The following is a 19,866-nucleotide window of genomic DNA, read 5'->3' on the forward strand; positions in this document are numbered from 1 at the left end:
CTCAATGATCCCAACGGTCTTTTCCAACCTGAATGATTCTGTGATAATCAGATAATGTTTCGTCTCCTATCTGAGTTGATATTCCCGTTTGTACGATATAAAGACTCCCATAAAGTATTTCAAAAGGGCTCAGCCCCTCTTTCGTTCTGGGCTTAGTTCTAATCCTCAGGAGTGCCAAAGGTAATGATTGTGGCCAAGATAATCCGGCCTCCTGCCCTAATTTTACAATCTGTAACTTGACCACTCGCTTGTGGCCTATATGAGGTGTGTAACTGCCAATCTATTCCCAAGATCTTACTAACTTGCTGAACAATTTTTGCAATAAAATGTGGTCCTCTATCTGAAGAGATTGTTTCAGGAATCCCGAATCTCGGTACTATTTCTTGTAGTAGCACTTTAGTTACCTCCTTAGCTTTATTGGTTCATCAAGGGAATGCTTCTGGCCAGCCTGAAAAGGTGTCCATTAGGACCAACAGATATCAGAACCCCCCTTTTCTTGGGAGCTCTGAGAAATAAATTTGCCACTGTTGCTCTGGACAGTTTCCTTTCCCTATTTGTCCAAGTTGGGCTTTAGGGCTTGTTTTAGGATTATTCTGCAAACATATTTCACACTGCTGTGTCACTTGCTTAACAGTGGTGTAGAGGTTCCGGGCAACTATACGCTGGTTAAAGTATTTATACAACGCTTCAGCTTCCCAATGAGATTTTCTATGTTCTGCTATAACTATGGCCCACAATAATGCAAATGGGATTATTATTTTGCCTTGTGGAGTCTATGCCCACCTACCCTTCTCTATTTCTCCACCTAAGTCTTCAACTAATTTCTGGTCCTCTTTCGAATACTTGGGTTCACAATCAATTTGTGTTTTACTGTCTGGGACCAAATACTGCACCTCTAATTCACCCCCTTCAGCCACTATTTTGGCTTCATGATTCACCATAGCATTACTCAATTCTTGAGCAGTATCTCCTTTCTGATTAGCCTTGCAATGCATGATAGCCACCTTTTCGGGTAGCTGCACTGCTTCCAGGAGCCTAAGAATTTCTTCAGCATGTTTTATATGTTTCCCTTCAGTAGACAGGAGTCCCCTTTCTTTTCATATGGCTCCATGGGCATGGACTACCCCAAAAGCGTATTTGGAGTCCGTCCTTATATTAATCTTCTTGCCTTTGGCTAGTTCCAGCGCTCAGATTAAAGTTATTATTTCTGCCTTTTGTGCTGAGGTATTTGGGGCCAGGGCTGCAGATTCTATCACCTGATCCATAGTGGTTACCGATACCCTGCTTTGTGGACGTCTTGTCGAACAAAGCTACCTACTTCCGTCTGTGTACCAGGAGTCTTCAGCATCTTCCAGCGGCTCCTCTTTTAGGTCAGGTCGGCTGGAATAGACTGCTTCAATCATTTCCAGGCAATCATGTGATACCGGTTCTCCTGTGGTCCCACTGAGGAAAGATGCTGGATTGACAGTGTTAGTAACCACTATTTCCACATCATCCTGTTCCACCAGAACGGCCTGATATTTAAGGAATCTTTGTGGTGAGAGCCGGTGCCCCCTTTTACCTCTAATACTGTAGATACAGTATGAGATATCAACACTGTAATCTTTTGGCCCAATGTAAATTTACGTGCTTCTTGAATATTTAGTACCAATGCTGCTATCGCTCTTAGGCAGCTAGGCCAACCTTTACTTACTTCATCAAGTTGTTTGGACAAGTACGCCACTGCCCTTCTGTATGATCCCAAGCTTTGGGCTAGGATTCCCAGGGCTATTCCCTGCTTCTCATGGGAGAACAGCCAGAATGGCTTAGTAGTATCTGGTAACCCCAAGGCAGGGGCATCCATTAGTTTCCTTTTCAGTTGCTGGAATGCTCTTTCTGCTTCCCCATTCCAGGTGAGTTCATTGGATTAGATTTCAACAGTTCATAGAGTGGCCTTACCAAGAGTCCGTAGTTATATATCCGTAAGTGGCACCATCCACTCATTTCTAAGAGCACGCGGAGTTCTTTAGCTGTCTGTGGTTGAAGAGTCTGACAGATGACTTCCTTTCCTGCTGTCCTTTGGCCAGCAGTTATCTCATATCCGAGATAAGTTACCTGCCACTGAGCTACTTGGGCTTTCTGTGGAGAGACTCGATAGCCATTAAGTCCAAGGAAATTTAGCAGACTAACTGTCCATACTATGCATAGTTCTTTCGTTTCAGTGGCTATCAGTAGATCATCCACATATTGTAATATTACTCCAACTCCAGGTTGTCGCTCCCACCGTTCCAAGTCTTTGGCTAATTGATTTCCAAAAAGAGTGGGGCTATTCTTAAACCCTTGTGGTAACACAGGCCATGTTAGCTGTGCCTTTTTTCCAGAGTCGGGGTTTTCCCACTCAAATGCAAACAGCAATTGGCTTTCTGGGCTCAAGGGTAGGCAAAAGAAGCCATCTTTCAGGTCCAATACGGTAAATCAAGTCAATTCAAGTGCCAGTCTAGTTAATAATGTGTATGGGTTTTCTATGACAGGATGCAGATCTTCAACAATTCTATTAATAGCTCTGAGATCCTGTACTATTCTATAACTACCATCCGACTTCTTGACCGTAGAATGGGAGTGTTATATTCCAATTCACATTCTGTTAACAGCCCATATTTGATAAATCGGTCAATTATTGGCTGGATTCCTTCTCTATCTTCTGTTCTAAGGGGATATTTCCTGATTCTTACAGGCCTCGCTCCTGAGTCTGACTATTATAGGGGAGGCATTTTTTGCTTTTCCTGGTATTTCTGAGGCCCACACCCCCGGATATACTTGGTTCTGTACTTCCCTGAGCTGACAGGGGTATCTTTGAGGGCTAGACTCAAAAGTTTAATTAGCTGGTCATCTCCCATTCAAAATTCTACTTTCTCATTTTCAAATTTTATTTCCGCTTTTAGTTGCTCCAATAAGTGTCGCCCTAATAGAGGTTCTGGCGAGTTAGGCATACATAATAATTTGTGTATTCCCAATTGTTTTCCTAATTTAAATTTAAGAGGTCTCAAAAAGTACGCCTTTTCAGTTTGGCCGGTAGCTCCTCTTACCATTACAAAATCATCATCTGTACGTGTTAAAGCTTGGTTTAAAACTGAAAATGTTGCCCAGGTATCAACTAGAAACTCTACACTCTATTGTTGTTTCCCTAGCCTCAATATAACCAGTGGATCTGCTAGGGTAGATTCCCCAGGTCCCCGTCAATCTTCTTTGACGTGGGCCTGTATCCTTCCTTGCCATTTCTCTGGACACCAGTTTTTCCAGTGTCCCCTTTGTTTACACCATGCACGTTGCTCTCTTCCCAAATACCTCTTAGGTCCCGTACCTCTGCGTCCCTTACTCTCTTGTAGTGCCACTAACAATGCCCATTTATCCTTCCTCCGATCCTCCTCTATTGCTAAACACTGTCCATGCTTCACCTAATAGAGTCTCCAAATTTCTGCTTCCTGTCTGTCTTAATTTCTGCAACTTCCTCTGAATATCACTCGCTGATTGTCCTATGAATAGACACACTTAACTGCTGTATTCCTATTTCCGATCCTGGGTCCAGAGCAGTGTGCCACCTCATAGTGTCTTGTAATTTATCCAAAAATTCCGAGGGGGTCTCCTTTGGGCCCTGCCGAATAACATATAAGGCTGACCAATTAATTGGTTTTGGGATGGCCTATTCCATTCCTCTTGTGACCCAATTCCTGTATTCATTCAGTAATTCTACATGAGCCTTTCTATTAGAGTCCCGATGTGGGTCTTGTAAGGCAAAATGATCCTTTATGTCCTCTCCCATGTTCTTAAGTTGGTCACTAGCTAAGTCCTGGGCCGTCTTTAATATCAGTTGTTTCTCGGTTTCCGTCATGTGGTCTAATAGCAATTGGATATCACTCCAACTGGGATTATGTTGTTTTATTAGAAACTGGAAATGTGTAGTTACCCCTACAGAATCACTTCGGTAGCCTTTAGCTACCACCTTCCATGTTTCAAGATCAAATGAGGAGAAGGGCACCTTTATTAAAGGCCTTTATATAAAGGGCCTCCCTCTGGCCCCACCGCCTCCCTGAGGGGTGCTTGCACCACTATCTGTTCTTTCTTATTTCAGGTGCGAGAGGATACTGGACTATCTGAAGGGGCTTCTGAATCAAAATCTTCACTTTCTTGTTGTTCTGCTCCTACCGGCGGTTTATAATGCTCCGGCAGGTCTCCCATCCCGAGATCCCTTATTTTCCCTAACTTTGTACATCTCTGCCCTATGCTGCATGCCAAGCAACACCTTTTCATCTTTCCTTTTCCCTCTTTCTTATTTTCCCTCTCCAAAGCCATCACCATGGGGTCCTGTGGGGGCATTAATCCACAGTCCGTTTGATACTCGGGATGATTTCTGAGGGTGAAAAACATATCCGCATATGAGACCTCATCCCATTTCCCTTCTCTCCTTAAGAACAACATCAATTGCAACAAAGTATTATAATTCAATGTTCCATTAAAGGGCCATTTTCCTTCCTCATCTAATTTATATAAAGGCCACCATTGATCACAATATTTTATTAAAGTCTTTCTGTTCCAGCACTTCCCCCTGGCAGCTCTCCTATCTCCTTCCAGTGAGCTAAAATACAGCCTAACAGGCTCTTTTTCAATATTCCGCCACTTTGTTTATCTCCCATAATAAATACCTTGCAGAGGTTTGTTCTTTAGCCTGTAAATACAACCTGATTAAATTGACCACAATAATACCTTATCCAAGGCAAAAGATGCGAGGGCATGCTTGCCCCACAACGAATGCATCTAAATTCAAGACAATTGTCGAGACAAAATTCCTGTCTCCCATTAAAAGAAATATTGTACTTATGACACTCCAAACACTTAGAGCAAACAAGCAACACTGATGACAAAGTGGGCAGGCACTCATCTGTGCTTCATGCTGAATAAACCTAGCACTACTCTGCTCTACGTTTCCCCCCATATACCAGCAGCATTCTTACTGATTCCTTACACCTTCTAAGTTTCCACAAAATACCTGCTTAACATGGCCTGAACATTCAATCCCATCCCAGTCAGACCAGTTTCCTTGGCATTCACCGCACCAAAAATCGTCCCCAAACCGTACCCAAATGTTCCGTTTACAACTAAAGGTTTCAAAAACATATATTGGGTTACATAAAATCCTGATGTCTGTGTACAGGACGTAAGGGTTAACAATCGGTTAGACTAGCACAGTTCCAGCGTCTGTCATACGCTTCGTCCGTCTCCGTCCGCTCTCCTCATGGAGAACATCGAACCACAGATCAGGACTCCACACTCACTCCATTGTCAGACTGCGTCTCACTCAAGCACTCACCCAGCATTTTAAACTTACTTCAGACAGTAATATGAAGTATTAACAGAACAACAAAACACTTATCACACAGTACATGGTACCAGAGCTTTACGACAGATGACAATAATGGTAGTTATGTCACATACTACTCCTGCCACTGTGGCCAGGAGAACCCAAGTTACCATTGGTCAGGGTACAGAAGTTACCCTACCACCTCCTGATGGGGACTCAAACCCCAACCCCCCCAGGGGTGAGCACCAATGCTCTTTAGCTCATGTAGGATGTCTCCTCACGACTTACAGGTATTCCCCTCTTTAAATCCACATACCTGGTCCACTGATGGTCCTTGTCTGTCCCCACAGTGATTGGGAAAGTGAGGGAGGTTCTCCGAGAAAGAAACCTCGGGGTGTGCCTAGAACATCCCCTTCTCAGCTGGTCCTGCAGCCGGACAGAGAGGGTCCCACCTGGGGTGCCAAATGGATACACAGAAACAAACCCTACAACTCGGAGTTATAAAGCAGGCATGTTTATTCTGGCGACAGGTGCGTGGGAGATTGCTCCTCCAAAACACACACACCCGGCGCCGGAATAAACATACCTGCTTTAATAACTCTTTCCGAGTTGTAGGGTTTGTTTCTGCGTATCAAGGGCACCTGCTGAATGAGGGGTCTCTTACAAGAGGCACGGTTACAGGTAAATAGGGGTTTTTTTCTATAGTCTAGGCCTTTGTAGTGCTGATTTTCATTTCTGGAGCAGCAAAAAAAGACATCCCTGTTTCCAGCAGCTAAAAGTAAAAAGACAGGGTGTGTATTTCCATCCAGCTTGTTTTACAAACATGTATATAAATCAGGCCGCATTTTCTCCCTGTTCCCTGCCAGCAGGAGGGTGAGGTAAATTCGCCAGGCAGAGGTACGGCCGGGCGAGGGGGAGGGAGCCCGCCCGCCCCGCTCCGCCCCGCGCTTCCCGCCTGGCGGCGGCGGGGGCCGGCCGGGGCCTTGGGCGGGGATGGCGGCGGAGCGCCTGGCGGTGCTGTACGAGGGCGGCGCGGTGGAGGTGCACTACGCGGGGGGGTCTCGCTTGCTCCTGGCCCCCTGCGGCTCCGAGTACCTGTTCGAAGCGGCGCTCCCCGCCGCCGCCCACCCTCTGCAGCGGACGGAGACCGTCCGCCACCGGGTGGCCTTCGCCGTCAGCGCCCACAGGGTAGGCGGCGGGCGGGCGCTGCCGGGCCCGGGAGGGGCGGGGGGGGCCGTGCCCGCCGTCAGCCGCGGGCCCGAGGGGGCCGCCTGGAGGGAGAAGCCGGCGCTGCCGCTGGGAGGGGGGCGGGGAGCGAGCGCCCGCCGCGTTCTCGTCAGGCGGCGCCGGCGGGGGGGCCCTGGCCCGCCAGAACGAAATCGTTGCTCCTGTGTGTAAAATGGAGCCTCTGCTGAAGAAAAGAGGGTGAAATCAGCTTAAAGTGTTACCACTGCATAGAGGAACACGTGATGTGACAGCGTTGTGCTCTTTTGCTTTTCTTTGCACTTCAATAGGAACAACTTCTGCGAGCTCTAGATTTCCGAAACAAGTTTTCTTCTCGCCCGTACTTACCTTCAAGTGTCATACCTCCAGAAAGAAAAAAGGTGAGAGTCACACATGTAATGCTTTTGTAAAATAAACTTCCCCCGTAGTCTGAGAGAGGGTTTGTGTAACTTACATGTATTTGCATGAGTACAGGCCTTGAAGATCTGCAGAGTACAGTTCGGCTAATGCATTTGTCAGCTTGATTAGAATACTGCCATTTTAAATTACAGTTTTAACTGTCACTTAGCCCTCAATTTATGCATATCTTTTGTAGCCAGACACTAAAGGGTTCATTTGCTCTTACTAAGACTAAAACCTAGGATTTTGTACGTCTAGAACGAGTGGTTTTATATATCATCACTTTTCTGCATGTGAAAACTTTCAGGGAAGACTTGGTGAAATAGGACAGTGTTTTCCAAGAGGCTGTCAGGTTCAGAATCCCATTGTTTCCCCATGGAATTACCTGTGTGAGTGTCGTGGTTTAAACCCAGCCAGCAGCCAAGCGCCACAGAGCTGCTCGCTCACCCTCCCCCACCCAGGGGCTGGGGAGAAAGTTGGAGGGATAAAGGTAGGGAGACTCATAGGTTAAGATAAAAACAGCTTAATAATTGAAATAAAATATAATAATAGAAAATACAAACAGGTAATGCACAGTGCTTACCAACCAACCAATGCCCAGCCTGTTCCCAGCTAGCAATCTCAGAGAAGAGAAAATCCCAAAACTGTAATCCTGGAAGTGAGACACCCAGCATCTGAGCCAACCGTCCTCTATACTGAGCTGGGTGTTATACGACATGGAATATTCTATTGGCCAGTTTGGGTCCATTTGCTCTGGCTGTGCTCCCTCCCAGCTCCTTGTGTATCTGCACGCTAGCAGGTCATAGGAAATTGAAAAATCCTTAATCTCCTAGCAATGACTGAAAATATCAGTGTATTATCAACAATCTTCTCGTACAGAATCCCATACTGAATCCAAAACGCTGCACTGTTCTAGCTACTAAGAAGAAAAACTAGCTCTATCCCAGCCAAAACCAGGACAGTGAGTCTGTTACGGGGCCCTGCAAGAGGGCTGGGTCACTGTGTCACTCTATGGGAACGGCTACTCCAGGTCAGACTGAAGGTCCATTGAGAGACCCCATTTACCGTTTCTAGGAGCTTTACTCCTCATTGGCTTCCCTCTGGCGTTCCCACTGAATGCGTGCAGGTGTGTGCACACTGCGGTGGGAGTCTTAAGATGACTGATAAATCAGGCAAGTTTTAAGTTTTAAAACTTTTTAGACTGATCATTAGTAACACACTTCATGCTGATTTTCAGTTGCTGAAAACACTGTCAGTCAGTATCACAACGTACTCAGCATCAGTCATTCCTTCACACCCATGCTGTATATGACTGCAAGGTATGGCAGTACAGGGCTGATGCTCTGTCCTTAGCACTAGTGCGTAGCGCTCCCCCAAGGCCAGGATCTTGTTCTTCTGGTAGATGGCTGGGTTTCTAGACAGTTTCTAACACAGCTCCCACTGTGACTGCCTGTTTGAGGATGTTGAGGGGATAACCTTCCCAGGCCACAGCAAGTACCTTTTGATTGGCTTTTTTTTTCTTCCTTTTTTTTTTTTTTAATCCCCCCCTCCATTTACTAGCAGCTGCTTTTCTTAAAGCAGTCTTTTTGTAGTTCCTGAGATTGTACTTGTTCAGTAGTATACTATCAGTTTACAGTTCTCTATTTTCAACCAGTGCCATATTTTCCAGGCCTTTGCTATTTCCCACACTTCAGCAGTATATTTTAAGGAGGTATCAGTTACCAAGCTCCAGTTCAGTCAGCATGTTCTCATAACAATTTGGTAATGACCCTAAGAGGCCAGCTGGGGGCTTTGCACAGTTAGCTTAAGCCACAGTTAGCCTAAGGCCTGTGGCCTGTTACTAGCAGTGACAGGCCACTGGGTACAAAAACACTTCTACAGTTATACTGTATTACTTTGTGCTTGAACTCAAAACAACCTAATATATCAGTTTTCTTAGGCTCTGCTTTGGCCACACTAACCATCCACATGGCAGCTTGACAAGGGGGTTCTTGTCGGTGGTGTGGCCTGTTCAGAACTGCAAATAGTATTCAGAATGCAGGTTAACCATGAGTATGTTCAGTGGTGTGGTTCTATCTTCTGTTTGTTCTTGTTCCTTTCCTAGAATTTTCAAACATTTGATAACACTGCTTAAACTGCTGCTGAGCATAGAGTATGTTTTCATGGGACTGTCAATCATAACATCAAGATCTTAATCGTGTGATGGTAGTCAGAGCCCATGCTTTTATACATACACATCTTAGTTAAGAATGCTTTCCCCATTTATATTACATTACATTTGTCTTCACTGAATTTTTTTTATTTTTAGTCTTACTGTCTGGTCACTTGATTATTTTTGTTTATGGTCCTTTTGCAATTCTTTATGGTAAATTTTCATCTTTATCACCCCAAATGCCTTCAGCAGACTTTCCCACCTTACTAATACACTAGTGCTGCTATGTTTCATTTTTATTGGACTGCAGGCTTTTCCAGTGCTGGGCCAAATTGTGATTGGGGCTGAAACATATTTGATTAAAGATCAGTCAAATGAGACAAAGCTGGTTAAATTGAGATAAAACAAATGATGAGGACTGTGAATACTCGTTTGCTAAATTTCTTTCACATATTACCTGGAGTCTTCAGCTGAAAGCAGACGAAAGATATTTTCTGTGTAGTGATCAGGTATAAGGACAGTACAAAGGAAAATACCTTATTTTAGGAAGAGCTTCTGCAGATGGCTAGAAAGGCTTTCTCTGTCTTGAGTATTTCTGGTTTCAGAAGGTGATTAGTGCATTTTCTAAACTGTAACTACATCTCTATGGGCAAAGCTTTAATCTTGGGTTTGAGGTAGATGTAGTGCTTGTTTGGAGTAATTAGTTGAGAATCATCTGCTTCATTTTTGTAGAAGGGGTAGCACAAGGGCATATGCTATGAGAATGTTTTTTGTTTGTTTTGAACAAAAGTGCTAATTGAAGCAACAATCTGTACTTGAATATCACAGCAGTAAGATGAGGCTATTCTTCTGAGACTTTCCAAATGTGGTATTGTAAAAGTTTGAAATCTTTATTAAATTTTAAATTCTTCTTCAGAAATATGTTTTATCCACATCCCAGCTATAGCTATGTAACTTAAACTGCGTTGCTGCAGTATTAAGTAAGATTACCCACCTAGCTGCAGAACATTTTCAATAAATTTCTGTTTTGATAAGAACACATAAGTACATGTTACATGCCATTTTACAGGCTTATTTTGATTTTGTAAATAAAGAGAAGATTTCAGAGCACGTGGGTTTTTAATGTACACAGTACACAGTTTTAATGTGGGCTTTGCATGAAATCAACTGATATAATCAAGATAATTTAGTCTTTCTCTTCAGCGTTTCTTAAGAAGCAGGTGGAAGCACAAATATCTACTGTGCCTTGTCAGTTGGTCATGTATCTTACTAGTTTATGAATGCATATTAAATTAAAACATTATTGCTAGATAGAACTCTGTTAGAACAGGAGGAAGCAGATATGAAGGTTAGATATCTTGCTTCCTCTTGAATGAAGTTTCTTTCCATATGTCCTTGCAGAGGGACTGAGTTCTTTTAAATGTAAATCCTCCATTGTAGTTTCTGGGAAGCAGGTAATTATTATCTTGCCACACATTCCAATCCTTTTTGTTGTATTAGATTCTTTTCAGCGATGTCTTAGAAATTAGATGGCCTGACCCTGCTACGGCTGATCTGACAAGATGTATAGACAATGGCAGTGTGAGGATCTCGTCAGTAGATGGTTATGCTCACCTTTACCTGTCAGAATTGCAGCAGGAATTTACAGTGGAGTTCTTATGCAAAGTCAGCCAGTCATCTGCAGCATCCTTGCACTCCTCTCAAAAGAACAGCAACTATCAAACTGGAGATCAACACGAAAAATCAAGGAAAAGTTCTGTTGCAGAAACGTCATCAAAACAAACAAGACTAGAGAATAACAAGAATGAACCAACCAAACCAAAGGACCAAAAAGGCAGAGATGGAGTCCCTTTGTTCCACACAAATTGTTCTTCTGAATATACATGGGTTACACAGCGTTGGTCTGTTTCCTCTTACCCAGAAGAATGGAAATACCCTTTGTCGTTGGCACTAATGTGCTATAACTTACATACTGTTAAGAATATAAGGAAGACGTGTGAGAAAAACAACCACACATCTATAGAAGCCGATGTTTTAATAGACTCCGAAACACATGAAGCAGTTTCTCATTTGCCTACAGCTTTGCCACTCAGCTGCAGAGCACCACATTTACACAGGTAATTGAAGCTGTTTACTTCGTAGATTTTAACATATGTTTTACAATTCTGCAATTTGGTGCTTCAACCTCTAGGAAAATAACTGAATTCTAGCTATAAAAAATTTAAAAATTACTGTCATGTTCTTTTTTTTTCCAGAAACTTCTTGAAACATGAAATTTGTAAAACCAACATTCTGTATCCTACTGTAATGACTATATAGTAATTACTCCACAGAAAAACAAATTTTATTTTCTGACATGCTATATAAATATGAAAATGAAAAAGTGGATACTAAAAAAAGAACACAGGTTTTGTGTTGGTTTGGGTTTTTTTTGGTTTTGAGAAGATGGTACTTCTCAGGTGGGCCAGCGACATACATTCTCTGTCAGCACCACTAAAAATAAAAAAATATGTTTGCAGGTTTGAGAAAACCAATTTGGTAACTAATGTGGATAACTAAAGAATCAGAGCGCCCTGAAAAATGTGGCTTCTTTTCATTTGAATAGGTGTGCATGCATCTGTTCTTGCTACAGAAGTGATTACCTGCACACAAAAAAAACCCCCCGACCTTCAAACTTACTGAAGCTTTTATTGTGTTTTATACAGGTGGACTTTCTGTGACTTCTTTCAGAATCAAAATACTGAAGAGTATTCATGCCCTCAGCTAATTCAAATTGTATGGTGCCAGGGTGTGTTTTATAGGTATGTAGGAGGTCACGTGTTTCATCTTTGGAAGACCTCATTTGTATGGGAATTAAGCTTTAAGATCAAATGTCTTGCTTTGTCCCTTTCTCACTCTTTGAGAAACTGTACACAATCTTCATGTAAGAGTCTGTTAATTTCTCCTGTTTGTTCACTGGACTTCAGATTTCTAATACAGTATATTTCCAGGTCTGAAAGTGGGTATGTCTGAAATAAACAATCTGGAATCACGTTTAAGGCTTTTAAAGAAGTGATCTGATTATCTGATTTCTTAAAGGTTTGCTGGACAGCTGGAGCTTCCACAGACTTCACTGCCAATTACGGTGCTTGGTTTCTTTGCAAATTACATTGTTCCTTTTGATGCTGAAGATGTCATGCTTTAGAAATATTTGTCTTGGTGACCTACATAATTTGCATGTTGCAGGCAGCTAAACCGTGGGTTTTCCTGGCAAATCACCTTGTCCATATGGTTTAAAAAAAAAAAACCAAAACTTTTTTTTAAATAGCCCTTTCAAATCTGTTACACAGACTTTGAAAATGCTACAGTTGCTATCAGCATCTAAAAGTTTTTGATACAAGCATAATCAGTCTTTAAAGTTTTAATCTTTTTGCCCAGTGCTCTTAATTTTTCTCAATGTAGTTCCTAAATTTTCATCTCATCTGAGCAAAATGTTTAGCAGCTCTTCAGTACCATACCCCATTTCTTTGGAAGTATGGTGAGTAGCCATACTTAGTCTTGTAAATCCCATTAGCCAAGTCCAGGCATCTAACCACAGAGTTGCAGAATTGGGTCATTAAATGGGTTTTAGTCTTCAAGATACTGTATGATCACAAGTAAAAGTTCATTGATTTTATTGAAAGACACATAGCTGCAGTGGAAATGAAGACCTTCAGGTTGTTCAGGAATTGTTCAGTCTGAGAGTTCTCTGTGTATTCTAGGTAGGGCTGGTTCACTCAGAAAACTGGATTTTTCTCTTTAGAACCACGATATTTTGTGGACAGTGAAATGAGCAGCTCTTGTGAGATGTTTACCTCAACATGAAAACGCTTTCCTTAGCTCCTTTAACTCCCATCCCCCATGCACACATGCAAACAAAGAGCCTGGTAACGCTGGTCTTTTATGTTAAAAGAAATAATTGGTACAATCTGCTGTTTGTGAAACAGGCAAAAGTTCTTCATGTAAGAGTTGTGTTGAAAATACGTTTCTCCCTACTTCAAGTATACTAACCTGTTTTGCTTGTTGAGTGACACAACATTTTAAATACTTGTTAAAAATCTTCTTATTTCTCTCAGATTTATCCATGGTAGGACAAACATCACAGAAATTTATCCTGGTGATGACTCATTTTTGAAGTCAGAGGGAGCATTTTTGGGAAACTATTTCATACATTATGCAATCCAAAAGGGAATAAAAAAGGTATAGAACTTTTTAAAAATATGTTCCAAATTCCTTCAAGTTAGCAGTTTTCTTAGTTTTAAGAAATTTGGCTATGCGGTCTGTAGTTAAAGTCCCTACATTGGTAATTACTATCATGTCAGAATCAAGCAATCAATCATACAAAAACCGAGATTATTTTCTGTTTCAGCATGTATTTCTGTAAATTGTAGACACAATAAGAAAAATCTTACTCATTGTAACATTTATTTCACAAGCTCAAGTCTGTACTGCAGTAAGATTCTACAATAACCATTTCTCACTAATTTAGAAGGAGAAGCTTATTCTTTAATATATTGATTAGAGTTTACTCTTTATGTACTTGGAAGTGTTTTCTTTCTTACTACATGGAGATGGAACATAGAAGATACAGGTTCTGTTCTGGCTTTGTCACAGATCAGCTGCTCAGTGCCAGAGAAACAATTTTGCCTCTCTGTGTCTGTCTGTTGTTAAGTTTCCCCACAGTAGAGATCCTCTGAAGTGCTTATGCAGTGTTTTGTATTTTTAAAGCAGAATTAAGGGTCAACTTTATATCCTTCAAACCTAACCTTTGGTAATGAACTGCAGTCTACCCTCTGATAAAAGAATTTCCTGGTCCATACTTCGTGCGTGGAAACTGAAATAGACTTAAAGGGTATGACTGCAGGTTTTTACTTTCAATGAGATACTTACCTGTGTTCTGGGACAAATTTAAATGTGATTTAAATGTGATTATAGTTGCTTTGTGGGAGGTCAGAAATTTCCTATCTTGCAAGCTCTTAGTACTGTTTTCATGCTACAGTACCTGTAACTAACTCATCTCCTTTCTGCTCTTTACTGCAGAGAGAAGAAAAGATGTATTCAGTAAACAGCCTACCTCCTGATGTACCAGGAACCCCATACTCTATATCCTCCATTATTACTCAGGCAACCAAGTAACTTTACTTTATCTTTGTTACATTAATTCCTCTGGCTTTGAAAGGACAGTAGTTGAAATTACACATAATAGTTATTATGACATCAAGTATAAAAATTAAAGGAATTTATATTATCACTGAGGATGCTATAAACTTACAGAATAAAGGTTGCAACTGTTTAGAAGACATAGTAAGTATGAAATGCTTAATACTTTGTTTTTTTCTCCTCAGAATACTTCAGTACTGCTACAAGGCTAAACTATCATTAACTCATAACTGTTATCTCTGCTGCTGGAAAATGGTATGTAGCTGAAAAATTATAAATCTTTCAGTGTTACAAGAATTATTATACAGGCTATAGGGAATAGGACCTAATCTAGAGGGAAGAATGGTGAGTATATCCTCAAAGATCAGAAGGTATATATTTGGGAACCAAAAGCATGCAGTGTAAAGGTATATTTGGGAAACAGAAAGCAATTGCGTGATAAAGAGAGCTGGCTGTGGTCTGAAAAAATAAGTAAATTGAAAATCTGGGAGAGATAGAAACAGCTGTAATGATGTAAATAACCTTTCCGCAAGCTTTAAATATATTTGTTTGATTCTAGGTACCTGAGACAGATGGACGAGAAATGTTGCCGATTTTGCTGTATGAAAAGGTTATTCCCTACACAGGAAGACTCGTTGTGTACTCAGATCATAAAGTCCATGCTGCTTTTTGGGATGGGATGACCCTGAATATGGTCTGGGATTTCAGCTCTTCCTGTAGTATGATCCAGGTAACTCATGTGTTAGAGGAATAACCATTCTTAAAACTCTTCATAAAAAGTGTTACTAGGAAACTAATGAGGAAACCAAACAAAAGTTTTTATACCTATAAAATACGAACTGAAGTCTTTTGAGAGATTTGTAACTCACAGGAGTTCACTGCTGTGGCTTACTCTTGAGCTTGTATAGCAGTCTAAGTGAAAATAGGAATTATCTGCAAATGCCGCTGTTAATGTATTGACAGTATTTTAGTCAGAAGTGAGGAGGAAGAGTATTTTAGTGCATAACTGATGCTAAAGAGGCAAATAAGACTTTATCCTTTTAAGAAGTCACTCACATTGATCGAAGAAGGGAGTATTTGTTTTTTATTTCAAATTACCTATAATTGAGAAAATAGTGAAGAAATTACTCGGAAAAGTAACTGTGCTCTTGTGGTATTCCATAGACATTTTTAAATCTAGGTAATGTGGATTATGTTGGTTTTTGCAAAATGGCAGTACAAAGAAAATCATGCGAGTGTGGGATTCAAGGTTGACTGCTGGGACTTTGGTCTTCTGTGTCTTTACGTATTAAGGTGACAAGAAACAAGAGATGTTAAAGTGTCTGAGGATATCTCTATAAACAATATAAATATGATAGCTAGTGTGTCAAAAGATGCAGTATAACTTCCTGGTGTGAGCTAGCTCAAATTTCTGTACTCACTCATGATATAAGCAAGAAGAACTGAAAAATCCACAAGTTTGGAAACATTTCTACACAGTTTTAGAAATAATTTATTCTTGAATAGCACAAAACAGGTGTTGGGGCCATGCCAGGTGTTCTTTTTTTTTCCTGTGCGTTTGTCATAGCAGACTATATCAAATTCTATCCTTAGCATAACACAGGCTTTTAAATGTTTGAAGTGAAATGTTCATAGAAAATTAACTCTTAAATTGGCGTATTATACTTGCTTTTTTTTTTCCCAGACTGCAGCAGAAAATTAATGCTTGTAATTTTTTTTCTTCAAAGGTAAATGAAGATGTAGGCTGGTGTAAGTTAACTACTCCTGATGGGGTACAGCAGCTAATAAAAATAAGTCATCCTGGAATCTATGAAAGGTATAAGTAATTGAAACAATTTAAAGTTAAATATAAAAGAATTCTGTACAAATCCTTTTACATGAAGAAAATGGTATTTACTGAAAATATATTGGGGGAGGGAACCAAACACGTAATGATAAAAGCTCCATCTTACATGTGGGAAAGATTGAGGAGCTGTATGACTTGGGACCGCTCCATACTGTCATTTAATGACAACTGTTAAGTAATGTCTTTTTAGAAAAATAACTAGAGCTGCAACTTGGCACTTACATCAGTGGACAAGAAAAAAAAAACCAACTTTGTCCTACATAGAGCTGGTACCTAGAACTGGATAGCACTTCATCCAGTTTTTGCTTTATTACCGGTATTGACCTCTGCCTGCAGCTTGCTTTCTGTAATCTGCTTGCTCTAATTACAGCCTCATTATGGCAGTCATCGGAAGCTTACTGTGCTGCATTTTAGCAAGCAGATATTCACAGATAAAAACTAACATTTGTACACCATTCATTACTAATCATACAGCTTTGTTATAATTTTCTGTAACTGCATGGATTTAAATATGAAGGAGATTCTAGACAAAATGTGGGAATCAAATAATGGCAAGGAAACCTAGAGAAAAAACTAGATTTTGAATCACTCCTTTTTTTTCAGATCCAGGTGTACTGCTTAATACCTTCAGTTTTTTGCTTGAATTAATACAGTGTATTTCTTATATAAATAACGACTTTTTATGAATTTTCATGTTAACATAGGTACATCAGAACAGCAATAGAATGGTGCAGAAGTTTGAACAAAAGGAGGGAGATTCCTGAATATACTGCACACTCTGTAACTGAAGAAAATTGGTATTCATCTTTATCCTAAATAATTGACTAAAGATAATGTTGAAAATAAAACTGAAAAAGACTATAAACTGTGAATTTTATAGACTACATTTCATTCGTAAGGGTCAAAAATGAAAATTGTAAGTCCATTTATTTTGTGTGGTTTCATGTTTTTCTTTCTGTGTTTAAAATGTTAGGTAAATTGAGTTCTAGGTGAAGCTTGTTTCATTGCACTTCTGCCTGCCTTACTTAAAAATCAGAATTACATTGACTTTGCCAAAGGAGGATTAATTTTACAGAGATAGTATCTTGCAAGGTGAAAAAGAGAAACTAGGGTAAGAAAGGTGTCTTTTAACAGAACACCAAGCAGCTCGAAATAGTGCTTTGAACTGCTAAATCACACTTGTATCTCTTGCTAATGTATTTGTCCTTTTTAATACATGCTACTGACTAAATGTCTACTGACATCATACACAAACAAATTCAGGTATTAAAAATGTGTTAATTGAAATAAATTACATTTGCAGTTGTTATTCAAATTGTAGCCAATTCAGTAGCTGATGAAATGAAAATTATATACATATATACAGCAAAGAGACTATTCTTAGTGCAGAGCTCTGATTTTTGGAAACATGAATGATTGTCAAATGGCAGCCATTGACTAGTGGTATGAAAGACAAAAATAAAGCATTTTTTTCACTTGGATTTTGCTCTTCTAACTTTCAGTATTGCTGCAAACTATTAAAAATTAAAATCTGAAGTAGAAAATACATTTGAGAACCTTCATGTAATGTTATTTTCTTGGACAGGTCTGCTGATGCTGAGCTCGAAAAAATACAGAGATTTAACTGTATCCTTTTGAAAGCTGTAACGATTTTTCATTTCTGTTGTTCATCTGCATATTCAAATCTGCATTTTAGATCATCAGAGGCTCTCTATCCTGTTATCACCTTCTTTTACTGTCTTACCACTTCTTAAAATTGTCATTTTCTGTTTTCTTATTTATCATTTTTATCATTTATCTTGTCCGACTTCTGCATCACAGCACCAGAAACAATAACAGTGGCAGAGTACAAACTAAAATAAAAAATGACCAAAAAAGGAAGCCCTTTAATGGGTACTGAATTAGTTTTGCTAACACTCATCTGCTGATCTGTTCCTGAAAGCGGGATGATGCAGTTGCCTTTGGGCTTGCTTTTGCAGTACAATACCTTTCTGTTTATCAACTACCTCAGTATTGTTCCATTGTGTTCAGCCAGCTCCAGAAAGTGTGCTGCGCTGCATGCGCTTAAAGCCACTCTATAATTGTCTTTAAGCCACAGTTCAATTTTATTAGTATGAAAAGTGCATGCTGTTAAACTGTGCAGTGTGACATCAGATAGTTTTCTTTTTAAAGTAAAATAAATTGAAGCCTTAGTTAAAGATATTTTCTGTAAATGTTGTAAATATTTTAAGTAATACAGTTTTTTATTTTTTAGCTTTATGTAATTACCATGCTATGAAATGTGAGACTTTGCAGTCCAGAATGATGAATACAAATATGGAGAAGTATGTTTCTCATTAGGAGGAAGAGTTTGATATTTTTTCTTAACAAAGTAACACTAGTTTTATTGGATAATAGCAATGTTCTGGAAAGGACATCTGCTGTAAAAACCAATCCATCTGGTATTGCTGCCAGAAGAACAAAAAAAGGGAGTGAGCTGGAAGGAATCAGTGAAGCATGCGTCTTGAAGGCTTTGGAAGAAACCTCTAAAGTAGTTCAGGATATTGAATCTCTGCTTGCAGCTTTTGTGAAGTGAAACCTCTTACCATGTGAAGACCTGTGTTCTGTATCTTCATAGGAGCTGTCCCAGCTATGTCTGAGGAGGCTTTGAGGTGCAAGAGAAAGAAAGGCTGAAGGCAGACTGATCAGTTGCCATTGTAATACCACAGCAGATCAGTAGAGTCTGTCAGTTGCCATTATAATGCCATAGTTGTATATTGTGGATGGGCAAAAAGAACAGGTGAAACAATAGAGCACAGCTGTATAAATACATCAGGGTTGACAGTGCTGCTTTTAAATGTATGTCTGTCTGTTTGAATCATTTTATTTTATAGAAGATTGTGCAAGCAACTTGATTAACTGCTTATGTGACTAGGGTAGGGGGATAAGCAGTTTTAACTGTAAAAATGCGCTTTTATTCAGAAGCTTACACCAAGTAGACCAATACTGAATAAAAAGTTTCCCAAATTCCTTCTACTTTAATAAATATCTAAAGCATCTTCAGCCCTTTCTGGTCTGTGGTCTGTCAACTCGGTGGTACACCATATCTTTAGTGAAAAAATACTAGCCTTTTACCATTGGTTCCTCTTCCAGCACTTTATTGAATCACAGAATGGTTTGGGTTGGAAGGGACCTTAAAGATCATCTAGTTCCAACCTCCCTGCCATGCCACACGTAAAACAATTTTAACAAGTTTCCATGTGCCAGGATGTTTCTCCTCTTGAAGGACGGTAGCTCTTGATTACAAGTTCCTTACTAATCATTGTTGATGGTTTGAAGAACAGACTGACCCATCTGATGCATCCAACTTGTCCTCGTATTTGACAAGAAACATTTGTATAGACAATAAGACGTACTATGCGTCCTTGGGTGCCATGAGAAGCATTTGATGGGGCCTGCAATGTGCAATGAGAGACAGTTTTTCAGCCTCTGATTCCCAGTAAACAATACATTCTTTCCCATGGGTACCAAGCACATATAATTTAAGCAACTCTGAACAAGGCCTTTTGTTCAGGGTAACACTATCCCTACACCCCCTGATAGAGTCCCTCCCCATCTTTCCTGTAGCCCCCTTTAGGTACTGGAAGGCTGCTATAAGGTCTCCCCAGAGCCTTCTCTTCTCCAGGCTGAACAAGCCCAACTCTCTCAGCCTGTCCTCACAGGGGAGGTGCTCCAGCCCCCTGATCATCTTTG

The 19,866-nt window shown here is 40.3% G+C and overlaps 1 protein-coding gene across 1 annotated transcript; it reads left to right on the forward strand.

Moving 5' to 3' along the window:
- Positions 1 to 6,296: 6,296 nt before the first annotated feature.
- CZH5orf34 (chromosome Z C5orf34 homolog) lies at positions 6,297 to 19,176 on the forward strand. Its single transcript, XM_074855241.1, has 12 exons — positions 6,297 to 6,523; positions 6,850 to 6,939; positions 10,611 to 11,227; positions 11,816 to 11,911; positions 13,205 to 13,328; positions 14,169 to 14,260; positions 14,474 to 14,543; positions 14,848 to 15,018; positions 16,016 to 16,104; positions 16,839 to 16,931; positions 17,720 to 17,760; positions 18,516 to 19,176. The coding sequence occupies exons 1-12, from the start codon at positions 6,329 to 6,331 to the stop codon at positions 18,707 to 18,709; spliced, it is 1,872 nt and encodes a 623-aa protein (XP_074711342.1). The 5' UTR covers positions 6,297 to 6,328; the 3' UTR covers positions 18,710 to 19,176.
- Positions 19,177 to 19,866: the final 690 nt, after the last annotated feature.

Source organism: Strix uralensis, chromosome Z (assembly GCF_047716275.1).
Source record: "Strix uralensis isolate ZFMK-TIS-50842 chromosome Z, bStrUra1, whole genome shotgun sequence".
NCBI lineage: Eukaryota > Metazoa > Chordata > Aves > Strigiformes > Strigidae > Strix > Strix uralensis.